Raw genomic sequence first — 13,635 nt, 5'->3', positions numbered from 1 at the left:
GTGACTGAGTCAATGGTACTAAAAATAGAATGCACTGGTATCCTAACCATTATGACATACCATAGTACATTTTATAATGGGCTTGCCCTAGCATCTATTGAACAGCTGCTAGGGTTTTTTTTAGTTATACTAGTTTAAGACTTGTTTAGATCATCAACTGATGTGCAGAACATAATCGAGAAATGCTGCAGACTTCAGTGTTTTGAAATTATCCTGAGTTCCTAATTCTCTTCCGCTCTTCCGAGAATTTCAGCTGAAGTATTAAGTTTACAAAAATTAACAGAAATCCTCATAGCTAATTACAATCTTGTTTTTCACAAAAAGAACAACAAAAGGCTTTCCCCACAGCTTTGTGTGAAATAAATTATTGCCCCAGATCAGTATTTCACTGTTGTCAAAGTAACAGCCACAACAATAACAATAAAAATCACTTGGTAATAATCAAAACTTAAATTTCACAGAAAGGGAAAGCAAATGAAAGCAGTTATTCACCTTCTAAAACTTTTTTGAGGATGTCTTCAGGATGTCAAGACGAAAGATAGAAACTCTTGTATTTTTTTTTCAAAAGAATCGCTATTGCCCTTACCAGCAGAATACCAGTCAAAATCACATTGACTTCTAGTCTTAAAAATTATTGACTCTGAAAATCAGATACAAAAATGTCTGAAAGGCCAATGAAATTATTCTGAAGATCAAAGCATTCTCAAAACTATCTCCTGATCTGTGTTTGTCAATTTCTATTCTACCTCTCCTTAACTAGAAAACAGAACTCTGAAATACCTATTTTCTCCCTTTTCTCAATTAACTATCAATTTTTAATGAATATCTAGATTATTATAAAGAGTCACTTATATAATCAAAGTCCTCTTTTATAATAGAGTTAGTGGCTTTTCTGTCACAAGTCCCTGAAAATATCTAGGCTGATTCTTCACCAGTTACAAACAACAACTTATCCCTATAGTCACTATAAAGAAACACATAAGGAAAAATTCAAACTGGCTATTGAAGGCTTATTTAATTTAAAATAAAAATATATTTAAAAAGCAGAGACAGCAACTCACTGCACCTGAAAATGAGTCAAGATTTGGTCAAAAGGAAATAAGAAAGAAGGAAAAATGTACATGTGCATATTATGGCCATACCAGCAAAGTCAACAGCACTATCCCGTGATGTGAAAGAATCAGATCGGGGATTTCATTACAGGCACCTAAGTTAATGTATCTGGTCACGTGATTTCTAAATGAGTAGCATTTCTTGATTTCCCACAGATCCCAAATCTAATTTTGAAGTTCTATTTTTTAAAATGCCCTAAAGACATGTATCCTGATCAAAACCCATGTGTTTTTAGCCAAAGACTCAGTTTGTGTGCATGAAATAGTGTGTTTGTTTCATCAGCTTCACGTGCTTGCTTGGCTTACTCCTGAAAGCTGTCATTTGTAACAAAGAGTATCTGAACTCTATTAACACTGATTGGCTTTGTAAAAAAGCTCACTACTAGCCCTGAGGCAGCTGATATATGCTAAATTTGCACATTTGAGAATGAAGCTTGATTTCTGAAAAGCTTCACTTACTTAATCATGTTATGGCCTCCTGGAGATTCCAATATCCCAGACCTCCATCATGTAGTCAAATGAGAGAAATCCTTCACATGTTGCTGTGAAAAGATTTGGGTCTGGCACAATGAAGTGTAATACCCAAATCTTTTCCTCTATGGCTTTCCATTTAACTGAACTGTGAGCTAAAGGCAGTAAATCCTTTAAGAACAACATCTGATTCACTTCCAGTACAATCTTGAAAATTAGTTTCCCTATGATCTTCACTAAGATAGACAGAAATAGAATATAAAAAATTTAAATGTGTTGAAAGCACATTAAGGTTGCTAAATCAAGCACTTGAAACTTAGGAAATGCCAATCACAGCTCTGCTTCCTTGAGTAACTGAGTTATGATCCAGTATTTAATTATACAGTCAGGTCCTATTTTTTTTTCTCCTACATGTGTGGGCCAATGTATTCAGATCTCTTCCTCCTAAATTAAAGAATTAAATTGGTAACATAAGTAGGCTGCTATCCTGTAAGTGGATCAGCCCTTGCACAGGAAAAGTGCTCAAAGTGAACTGCAAGCACCACAACTTGCACCAACAACAGTGGCAAAGTGCCTGTCAGGGTCCAGCCCTGGCCCCGGGAGGGCTGTGAGATGCAGCAGCTCTGGGCCTGGACACTGGCAGACAAGCACAGACTCATCAGATTCATCCTGGAAGGCTGTGTGGCTAAGTGACTGCAACTTGGCACTGCTCTGTGCAGCTCCAGGGCTTCTATTCACAGCCCTGCCTGCCACGACCTCGCACAACCTCGCAGTTACCTCACTGGTAAAATAGTGGGGAACGGCCACTGCCCCACCCAGGAATAGGATGTGAAGGCTTGCTCAATAATGAGAGTTGTGGACCTCCCAAAAATAGAAACAGTCCATAACAGAAGAGGTAAAAGCAAAATCCTTCACATATGCTTCATATACCTTCACTCAAACCTAAGCATCCTCAGATGAATGTCCCTTTGAGGCTGCCACACCTGATTTCCCATCTAATTCCCCAAGAACCAAGCCTTGTAGGTTGGGTGTAGATTTAGGAAATTAGCTCTGTAAATTTTAGCCATATATTTTAGCAATTCTCACTGGTTGTCAATCAGTGCCTCTGGAGCCATCACAACCAATATGAGGGTGGGGTAGGAATTTGAAGGTTGCTTTTGAAGAAGCAACCACTGCAAAATAGTTTAGCATGGTGAACTAGAAAAGCAAAAAATTCCTTGTAGTCACTAGGATAATGAGCATAATGAAGAGTAAAATAAGTAATTTTGCTATGCTTGCAAAAATATGACACTGTTCCACGGTCTGTCAGGTTCATTAGAAGATCTACATTTTGCCTTTGTTGTCAGTGATTTTTCTATAAAGTGCTGTCAGAGGTAGACTAATTTCAAATTAAAGAACTCACTAACAATTTCAGACCCAGTCATTTATCACCACATGCCACGAGCAGAACTTTTCAACTAGATTCAAGCTTTTATTTGAGAAGGCAAGGTAAAGAGAGATGAATCTATAAATCTTCCCTTTGAACTATTACACAAAAAAAATTCAGCTGTCTAAATCCCATGAAGTTCATGTATTTGTAAGATTGATAAAAATTAGGACATATTAAATTTCATGGGTAACATTAAATTGATGCTGACAAACCACAATGAATTTTCAACTTTGGAACACTTGTTTGACTCTTGGAACACCACATTCAGTTCAAGCTGCATTAGTTTCCAAGTGATATAAGGTAGGTTGAAATAGTATGTGTCCAATTCATTACTTTAAAATGGTACCTTAAGTCAAACTGCTGTGACAGAGTGCACAGACACACCCTGGGAAATGTGTTAGTGAACTTGAGTGAAAGGGCCAAACATAGACATTTATATATACAGGAATAAGAGACACACAATAAAACTGTCTTCTTATATAGCATCCTCTGATGGGCTGCTCCTCAGACTTTTAAGGAACTGATTACTCTACAATCACATTAAAAATACCTCACAAAGCTGGCCAGAATTTCAGTCATCAGGTGCTGACTGACAAATAATGTGAGACACATTATTTCTTGTACACTCAGGATAGGCCAGCTCTGGTTTTGTAGGTCAGTTAACACAAAGTAATTTCTTCTCATAAGCTGAGAGTAGTTTTTCCTTTCAGTGCTCCTCACACCCACTGCTTGGTTACAATCCTAGCCAGTGAGATAATCACCACCCAGAAGAAACATTCCATTTCCTCTTTTTATATCCAGTTATGCTGTCAGTTCCTCCTAGTAAGCAGTTGCACAGCCCCCGGAAGGAGAATGCAGCCTTTCTTGGCAAAATGTGTCACTGTGCCTTTCAAGTGAGGTAGAATTTAAGGAAAAGCTTAAGTCAGAGAGATTTCCTCACCACTTAGCCCTTGCCAAGAACTTATTGTATCCTAGCAGTGCATGAGCTTCAGCTGATGCTTTGCTATCACACATCAGGTCACTCCTGTTTGAACTGAAAACAAATATCCTCATCAAGGAGAAAAAAAAGGTGAAAAAACATAAAAGAGTAAGGGGGGAAAAAAGCACCTACTACAGAATACCTAAAGGTCTATCTTTTGAATGTTTTTGTAGCTCATCTTAAAAAAAACATGTTAAACACTTTTTTGTACTCTCTTGATTCAATTATGGTTTGCTGGAAATTTTCACACCTATTAAAAGCTTATTTCATTTACCTTCTTGAAATATACCTAACATAAAAGCACTTGAAATTCTTATGGTATGGTAAAACAATAATGTTGGTTTAGACCTCCTGGTAGCCCCCAAACAGATATGATGCAGAGGGGAACATGGCACTCACTCTACTGGTTGCTGGGTTTTTTTATCAGTACTCATGAAGATTCTGGATTGCACACTGTAGGAACATTTCTATATTTACAATATAGGATTCAACATTTTAACAATTTTAACATTTGCAACAATTTAACAATATGTAGAAGAAAAAGATTACCTTACTCTGAGTTTATTTCTGCAAAGGTTAAGAAAGCGGCTGGAATTATTAGCAGGATAAAAAAGTAGAAAATAAAATATGATGCAATGTTAAGGAAGTCAGGCTTCCTGCCTTTCATGTTCCCTTCTTGCAAGCTACTCACAACCTTGTCATTTCCTACTGCCGTCTCTTGTCACAAACCACTCTGCTCTCTTTGATTTTCCCATGGTCTCAACTTTCCCTGACTTGTTTTCAGGGTCTCACATTAGCATTCTTTTTTCATAATTTGTAAGAGCACTTCCCTTTCCTTCATATCTCTCTTCAAGACCTATCTATGCCATAATTCCTGCAAGAATTTTACCATGTGACTGTATCTTGAGAGATTTGAATGATTCCTTACTGCTCTCTGTAATAAAAATGTAATTACCAGGTTATTTTAATTTATGAAAAAGGCACACAGATTATCACATGTTTCTTTATATTCCTTGTCCCAATCTTTTTTTGTCACTCATCTTTATGAATTGAAAGTTAGGTTCAATAATATATGAAGATGTTTGGTTTTTAATTCCCTTGCTTGGGGGATGAGATTGTATTTCAGTATTGTAGCTGAAAACTAATAGTAGACAACAATTAGCTAGGAAAGATAACACATATTCTAAAATATTTTTTAAATAGAAAATTGCATTCAAGCTGAGATTCTGTTCACACAAACCTCAGGCACCAACCATCATATTACCCTACAATGCAAAGAGTCCCATAAAGCTCTCAGTAGCATAGGTTTCTGTTGTCCTTATACCTCATGCCATAAACACATCTCAGCCCTGACTCCAGAAACTCACCTTTAGCAAAAGCAGCAGCCAACTTTTTTTGGATGCTTTTAAGCTTCCCCTTTGATTTATTTAATTTTGACTTGCAGTGTTTGGCAACAGCTCTCTGGACCTTAATAATATTGAAGGTGCAAACCAATAATATTTATCTACTCCAAAGGGTCCGTGTGTGTACAGGGTATGTTTGGGGAAATTAATACTCCCTCAGCATGAGCTGATAGGATAAACATCAATGAAATTCTGCTGCTGTCTGAGAGAACGTGCCATGCGGGGCACCTGTTTCCTGAAACCTTTCACCAAGCTGGGCATGTGTGGCGCTTTCCAACCTTCTCCCTAGAAAATGTCTCTTTCTCCTCTAGGCAAATTTATCCTTTTACTTTTCCTGTTTTGCAATTCCACACAATCAGACGTACTGCACATGCAGGTAAATTTGATAGTTAATTAAGTCCTAATTGCATTCCACAAACTACTGAAAGAAAGTAAAGATTGAAACTGTCAATCTAGTGGATTTAGTCTAATGAAACTGTTAATGGAAACATTAAAAGTTATCAGACAGGAAAACTGACCACAAGATACCACTCATGAAAAAAAATCCATCCATTACACTGGACTACATTAGATATTGTAAACACCGGTAAATTAATGTAAAATTTAAAAGCAGATGTGGTTTAAATTTAAAAGCATTGTGTTTTACTCCATAAATTAAACTGTACCTGGGGAATCATTAAGGCTGAAGGCAATTCGTACCGGCTTATCAGCAGGTACCCTGGCCGTAGTGATCATGTGGGCACTTGAGTCAATGTTTTTACTTGTTTGCTCCAGCTGCAATAATACAAAAAAATATATTTATTAGAGAGCATGTGACATCATTCAACAAATGAGTTTTAATGCTTTTCATGCATTCACAGCTGCCTTTCCCATCCTAGCTAGATGTTTAGAATCAAAGTCAAGGGAGCGCCATTTCTCTTTTCCATTTAAAAAGAATTTAAGTGAAATTCAGTGCAGAGACTGCTTTTATTTTTTGCTATTTATAGATTAGAAAGAACGATGGCAAAGGAAGCTGCCTCTCTTCTCACCTGCTTGCTCCCCGCCATTGCCCCTTCAGCAAGCCTTGACTCGTGGCAATACTGCCTGGTTCTGAAGGTGAAGAAGGAAGAAGGGGTGGGGAGTTGAGAGTAACATGACCCCAAGCCTGCCCTGTGATTGGAACCGTGCACACCACTCCACATGGTGTCAATGAGGAGGCACTCATCCTCCTACCTTCCACCCATACTCCCCCAGTCCAAGTGTGCCTGCAAGTCACACACTTCATGGCCAAAAATTCATGGGGTCTCCAAACCTTGGTGGTGATTCTTCAGTGGAAGCCTGTGCAGGTGTAGGGGTCTGTCTGCATGGATTTGGCTCCTGGGTTGGGACCTTACTCAGTCCTCTGTCTTTCTTCTGAGACCATCGATTCCAAAAAGTGATTTTACCCTGTGTGATGAAATCCTGTCCATTAAGAAAACTGCTAGTTTATTTCAAATATGGCACTAAAGAACTGTTGAGCAATAAAAGAATTAGCTACTAACAGTATAATTAAAACATCTTTGTGCCATCAGAAATTGTACTCTGAGCTCTACTATGAATATTTAACCTTTTGAATGAACAGTTTTGGTTAAACTCTATTGAATTGCTGAATGTAAACAATCCCGTTGACTATCTACCACAAAGTTGCTAAAATTCAAATATATTAATCTTCTGATTAGCACCATGTGTAGAGAATGTGAAGTTAGTAGGACTTTGTGCATGCAAAAGATCTGCCCATAAAGAAATTATTTTAGGACTCTGGACTGCTATCCAGCACACATTGTATTCATACCAAATGGGTGGACAATTATGCTTTCAAATTACCATAAAAAATTCTTAGGGAATTAGAAACCAAATTCATCAGGAAAATACAATGAATTTACTAACTCATTGTCAGCAGACAACAGGGCATTTAGCTGGTGAAAACAAGAGCCAGTTTCCTAAGCCAACAGTCTTGCAGTTTTACAGTAAAGTAGCTATTGTACTGCAGGAAAATGCTACCAAGTCATTCCAATTCATACTGAATTATTTGGCAGTCTCAAAAAGTCAATAGAACAGAACACTATTTCAGGAGTATAATCTTCCTTGATGGTGTACAAATGAATCAAACACTTCTCTGGCATCAATGCCATGCAATCAGTGGAAGAGGATCAAATTTGCATTGGGTCCATTAATTTCAGCATTTCTTGTTTATTTGTTTTGTCTCTCTTTATATTTAGCTACCAGAGTGATACAGTTACTTGTTACTTGAAGTGCATCATCTTTTCTTACAATAACAACAAATAACCTAAAATCCTTACTTTGAATAAATTTTATTTGAAGCTGAAATTGTCTGTTTCTGTTAGTATATGAAGGATATCAGGGAGTGCTCTTAATTTACCATTACTAGTATTCAAGACCCACAAAAATGAATCTGTTAGCTGTGGAGCAGAGGCAAAGAAAAGCCAAATAAATTGCAGTTATGTATGCTTTAGATTCAGGAAAAGACCCTTGGAGTCAAGTGAAATATTTTATTTTGAAGTGCATTGCATCAGAGTAAATAATTTTTACCTTCTGAGCATTCTTGATCTTTTCCTCACCCTCACTTCATAAGAAACATCTGACACATCTCACTGTTTTTAAAATACAACAGAACTACCAATGCAAAATTCTTAAACATATTTCCCTTCCTTACTTCCCAATACAAGGTAAAGAAAAAAACTCTCCAAATGAAGAGATTTTAAGTGATAAGCAAATCCTTTAAACAAGGCTTTTTATTGTTCTGTGCTGTTTGTACACTGTCTCTGACACTATCTCAAGTGGTCTTCCACATAAGAGTATACTTCACATCTCACATCATAGCCTAAGAAATAAAAAGGATGCCTTCTACTAGAGTTTTTTAAGTTGCCATAACAATATTACTACAAGACTTTTTTTTATCCCAATCACATACTCTGTGGTGTGCAATGTTTTTAAATTAACACTTTTAATCATCTACTCTGTGAGGGCAAAATCAATACCCTTTCAGTAAGAAATGATGAATTCTATTGAAACACAAAAGAAAATTTTAATTTTATTCTAATTCAGAAAAAAAAGACATCTCATCCTTATACACAGCATTTACCCTGTTATCATTTTTTTAAATTGCATTTATCCCTTCTCTCCTTTTTTTGCGAAATCCTCAAAAAAGGATTTTTCTTTTTCTCTCCATCACAAAAAGCAATCACAGAGAAGAGAGAGGGATGGAAAAAGCCTGTGTGCAAACAAGGTGATATTATGAAACATGCAGACCAACTGCCCCTAATTCCCCACATGCTTTCTCCAGAATTGAAGAACAATGTCTCTCTAGACAGAGATGAGAGTGAGTGGGCAACCTGGAACTTAATCAGATTGAATGAGCAGCTCTCATCTTCCCAACAATTGCCTATAGAGCTGGCTGGCTGCTGTTCCTCTGTAAAAAACCTGCAGCAGAAGTCAGATTAAATGCTGTAAGAGCTCTATGGATTTTTTCACACCTGTTGCCTTACCTCACTTAGCGGAGTGTCTGCACTTGTATAATCCAGGGCCAGCCACTGCCTTGGCTCGTCGTTGCCTTTATGGAGTAAAGCTTCAATAAAAGAAAAGGCTGCACCTGCTGCATAGCAACAAACTGACAAGGTCTGAGAAGCTGAGACAGCTGTCAGGGCAACATGCTGCTACCTGCACTTCCCATAGGCTTTGCTGTCCCAAAAGATAACCCTTTTCCACAATTCTGATTTTCCTTCCTCTCCTTGCCAGGGATGAGGGATTATGATGCTGTCATACTTCAGGGAGGAAAAAATCCTTCTGTTACAGGCATTATTAAACAGCAAACTGTGGTGAGCCCAAGATTTTTAATTCATTAGTCCTGGCAAACCTGAAATACAAACAGACTTGCTTCATAGGACAGGAATGTTTTCAGCATGACCCAATCAGTGTCTGTGTCTATTCCAGCAAACTGGCAAAGATAGCATGACTCCAGTCAGCAAAAATGTCTGCAGCTCCAATCAGCTTGGGCTGACACTGCCAACTTGGACTGACTGCAAGCACACTCTCAAATGATAGCAGGGACTATCAAAGCTAACAACAACTGATGCACTCGGCCTCTTGGGCTTGTGTTCGTGTTGGCTTTGACTGAGCCAGGCTTGTTTGAGAGAAGCCACTATAGCCCTTCTCCTCTGAGGAGATAACAGGCAAATCTCACAATGTGTAGGCTGTAAAAGCAGATGTATTTATAGAGCAGCCAGTGATGGCTGTGATAAATGAAGCTGACTCAGAGATTTGACTGAACTCAGAGGATTTCCCAGTGTGATTTCAGATAGCTTTTTTTTTTCCAAACTGCTGGCAAGCAATTTAATAGATAAATCTTGAAGTATTACAAGAGATTAATTTCTTCAGTTTAAAGTTTTATTTTCTGTTGTCAGAAAATAAAAGTTTAATCCCTGTCATGCACAGGTACTACCTACATGACGTCTTTGATTGAGTGCTATCACTGTCATTGGAACAAGTGGAGAAAAATGGAGAACAATTACAGAATGATTTTACAAAATATCTTTATTGTTTTGGCTTGAAAAGAGGGTTTCCTTCAAAATGTATGTGAAGGTATATTTCATCTTTAAATTCCTAATGGAAAGAGCTTATCTAACCCAGATCTGTATAGACACATTCCTAGATTCCCTTGGCTCAGCTGAGATATAGAGAGGTTGCTGGACAAATAAAGACATGAAGGGCTAAAGTAAAATTTTCATCCTTCCTCACTCTCTCACCTTCTGACCCTAGACCAGGACTGATCTCACCAGGGCAAAACTCTGGAAGCTGCCAGTTACCCTCGTGGCCTCAAAAGACCTTTTTTATACTTCAAAATTACTAAACTGCAAAAATATCCTACCCACACTACCTTTACCCCAGGAATGACCTGGGAAGGCATTGGACAGCTACACCATTAGTTAGGTATCTCTTGAGGCTGTCTTTAACTGCAGGGGGACTTCAGAGCTCTGGCCCAAACAGATGGTGGAAAGCTGGACTGCACCTATGACTACACTGACCATTTTCTCTTCTCTCAATGTGTTTCTGAAAAAATTGAGGGTTCCTCCCTAAATGTCTCCTTTGGAAAGGGCAGAAGACAGATTTGCCTCTGATCACAACCATTATAGCAAATAACATTCTACAGCTCAATATTATCATCAGCTGGTATTGATGTCCAGCTCCACATCCAATTACTGTGAAAGTATTGGAAAATACAGAAAATCCTGGCTCCAATGGAGTCACAAAAAAATATTCTGCATCAGTTTCCATGGAGCCAGGGTTTTCCCCAAATGTAAAATATTGCTTTGTATGGACAAATGGTATTCAGATGGAACTCCTACTTTCATTACATGCCATTACAGAAAAGCCAAAGAAAGGCTCTCTACATGAAATCTTAACACAAGCAAAGTTTCCAGTATCCATGATAGCAAGGGTCTTGGACATAAATGATGTCTGAATAGGGCAGGGTGCTTTTTCCCAGATGGCTCTGACACTCCACATTTCCAGACTGACACTTCAGTTGCCCTCACTTTAAATAGCACGTGCACTTGCAAATTAAGTAGACCATCATTTTATGTGTTGTAGCCCACTGTATCCATGTGTTTTTGAATTTCACTGTTTCTAGTTAAATCTGTATTATTCACAGACTCATGGAATCACAGAGCTTTTAGGCTTGGAAGAGACCTCTGGAGATCACTCTGTCCAATCCCTCCTGCCAAGGCAGGGTCATCTGGAGCAGGTGACACAGGAATGTGTCCAGGTGGGTTTGGAATGTCTCCAGAGAGGGAAACTTCACAAGACTCCTGGGCTGCCTGTTCCAGTGCTCTGCCTCACTCCATGGAAAAAGTTCTTCCTCATGTTTGGTGAAACTTCTTGTGCAGTTTATGGCCATTGCTCCTTGTCCTGTCACTGGACACCACTGACAAGAGCCTGGGCACCATCTTCTTGTCACCCTCCCTGGAAGTTACTGAGATCTCATCTCATCTCATCTCATCTCATCTCATCATCTCAGTCTTGTCCAGCCTAAACAGGCCCAGCTCCTGCAGTCTCTCCTCCTAAGAGATGCTCCAGAACCCTCATCATCTTTGTGGCCTCTGCTGGACCATCTCCAGAAGCTCCATGTCTTTCTTGTCCTGAGGAGCCCAGAACTGGACACAGTTACATTGTGTGAAGTTTCTGTGAAGTGCACTGCCTCTGAATTGTGGGCTAAGATCCAAAACTGCACAAAAAAGGTCCCCAATTTGCATTTAAATATCAGCTCTGTGCTATACCCAATGATTAGTCACCTGACACCACTACTTTATGGGAGGTGGCATATTTTTAAAATGTGAGATTTTTATAGCATTCTGCATACAGAAGATCCAAGCATCAGGATGAATTATTTGACTGTAATTGCTTTATCAACTATCTATTCTTGGGATGATTGTGCTAAAACTCTCAACAGCCTGGACTCAAACAGCATATTTTAAAAAGTTCTTTAAATTACTTTGTAAGAGTAAACTGGGGAAGATCTCAATTTTAAACAATGGGGAAATTGAACTCTAGGATGATTCACTTTGTGACTGGCTCAAATTAATAGTCCAAGGCATTTGGGTAGAGATAAATCTCACAATTCTTACTTACTAAAAAGATGATTAAAATAATTGCACCAAAACAAATTAATTTCCAATTTCTTGCAACACAAAAAATACTTCTTCCTGACAGACTGCACATACACCTTACAGTCATCTCTGTGAAAATTACAGAATGCTGATAACTCCAGGGTGTTTTTCAGTGTGGTTTTTTTTTTTTTTTTTGTGTGTGTGTAGGAGCACAGCCTGTCCTGTTCCTTTTTCAGAATACTCTTAGTTATCAGGTTCCTGGTATCCAACCAAAAGTCTTTCAGTCCTGCATCACATTATGAAACTGGTGATGTGCTAGAAGAGGAAATCACATTTTATTCATCAAAAACACCTTAAAGGAATATACTCTAAATTAGGAACACTGGGACTTACTGATATTCAATACTGGAAACATGCAAATTTTCAAAAAGTTTTAGGATGAAGGAGCAGTTATTTTACAGCTGTTAAAAAGCCAATATCTGCAATCTAATAAAACACCTGTTGCCTTCACTTTTTAGCTGCGCTACTTTCAATTCATCTCAGTGTCCTAGTATAAGTAGTATTTTAGTAGCATATGATCTCATTCAAGCTAAAATGGTGTTTTGCAGATTGCCAGTCACTATTTAAAAATACACTTTAAATATTCTAGCATATGGAAGATGTTCCAAGAAGAAATAAACTAAAATATATATATATATATATATTGCCTGAAATTACACAAAGAGCAAAATCACTCACAATCAAACATCCCATATCCTGTCAGCTGGAGCAACCAACAGAGCATTTCCAAGAGTGTTCTTGGCTATTACCTCTGGTCTCCTTGCCTAGGTAGTGTTTTAACACAGGTGAAAAATAATGTACTTTTACCAAAGTTCTAGTCTCATGAATGGCTGACCCCCATCAGATTAAATTAAATCATTAACTCCAGCAGGAAGATACATTGTGCACTGACTTACAAAAGAGGACATAAACAAATTTATAATTAATGGCAAATTGAGATGCAATAGCTGAGTTCACTTACATAGGATCACACAGGTTTAATAAAAGAGATAATTGCCAAGAAATTAAAGATTGACTTAATCAAGGTAATGTGGATTTACAGGAGCTAAACCCAGCAATTAAGGAATTTTTACACCTGCCTTGAGATCATCTGCAAATAACTACATTGTGAATTATTTGAAAACCTGATTGGTGAAAAACTCCATCACTTCCACAGCAAACTCCAGGCAGAAACTGTGAAAAGCTAATTCTGCTGAAAGAAAATGCAAGCCTTTTGAGATATGATGCTGCCAAGGACCCTTGTGAAACTCTGCATGGAAAACAAGACAAAAGCTGAAGTTAGAAATATTATTGGAAAAGCTTCACTATTGTCAGAAATCAATGGGTGCAAATTTACACACTTTATTCACATCAGCATCGAGATGAAAAGAACCTTTAGAAGCTAATTATGGAAAGAATGATGGTGGGTGATCTCAGCAGGGAATGCTGAAGGAGGACACAGACAGTGCAGCAATTCCTTGGGAGGTCAACAGCTGAATGTTCAAAGCCAGCATTGGCTACCACTGGCTAACTGGAAACACCAGCATTTAAACAAAAATCC

The 13,635-nt window shown here is 38.1% G+C and overlaps 1 protein-coding gene across 4 annotated transcripts in view; it reads right to left on the bottom strand.

Moving 5' to 3' along the window:
- MAP3K7CL (MAP3K7 C-terminal like) overlaps nucleotides 1-9,362 on the bottom strand; it is a 30,650-nt gene extending 21,288 nt beyond the window's left edge. The window contains exons 1-3 of one of the 4 annotated variants that reach the window (XM_077174712.1): nucleotides 8,919-9,362; nucleotides 6,686-6,834; nucleotides 6,060-6,168 (exon numbers count right to left, since the gene is read on the bottom strand). In XM_077174712.1, the coding sequence (XP_077030827.1) occupies nucleotides 6,060-6,129 (70 nt within the window). In that variant the 5' untranslated portion in view covers nucleotides 6,130-6,168; nucleotides 6,686-6,834; nucleotides 8,919-9,362. Of the gene's footprint in view, nucleotides 1-6,059; nucleotides 6,169-6,685; nucleotides 7,045-8,918 lie in introns of those variants that run through there. The other 3 variants (XM_077174711.1, XM_077174713.1, XM_077174714.1) reach the window with 3 other exon arrangements.
- Between the last annotated feature and the right edge of the window lie 4,273 nt (nucleotides 9,363-13,635).

Source organism: Agelaius phoeniceus, chromosome 2 (genome assembly GCF_051311805.1).
Source record: "Agelaius phoeniceus isolate bAgePho1 chromosome 2, bAgePho1.hap1, whole genome shotgun sequence".
Taxonomy (NCBI): Eukaryota; Metazoa; Chordata; class Aves; order Passeriformes; family Icteridae; genus Agelaius; species Agelaius phoeniceus.
This window is presented reverse-complemented; position numbering and strand designations above follow the sequence as displayed.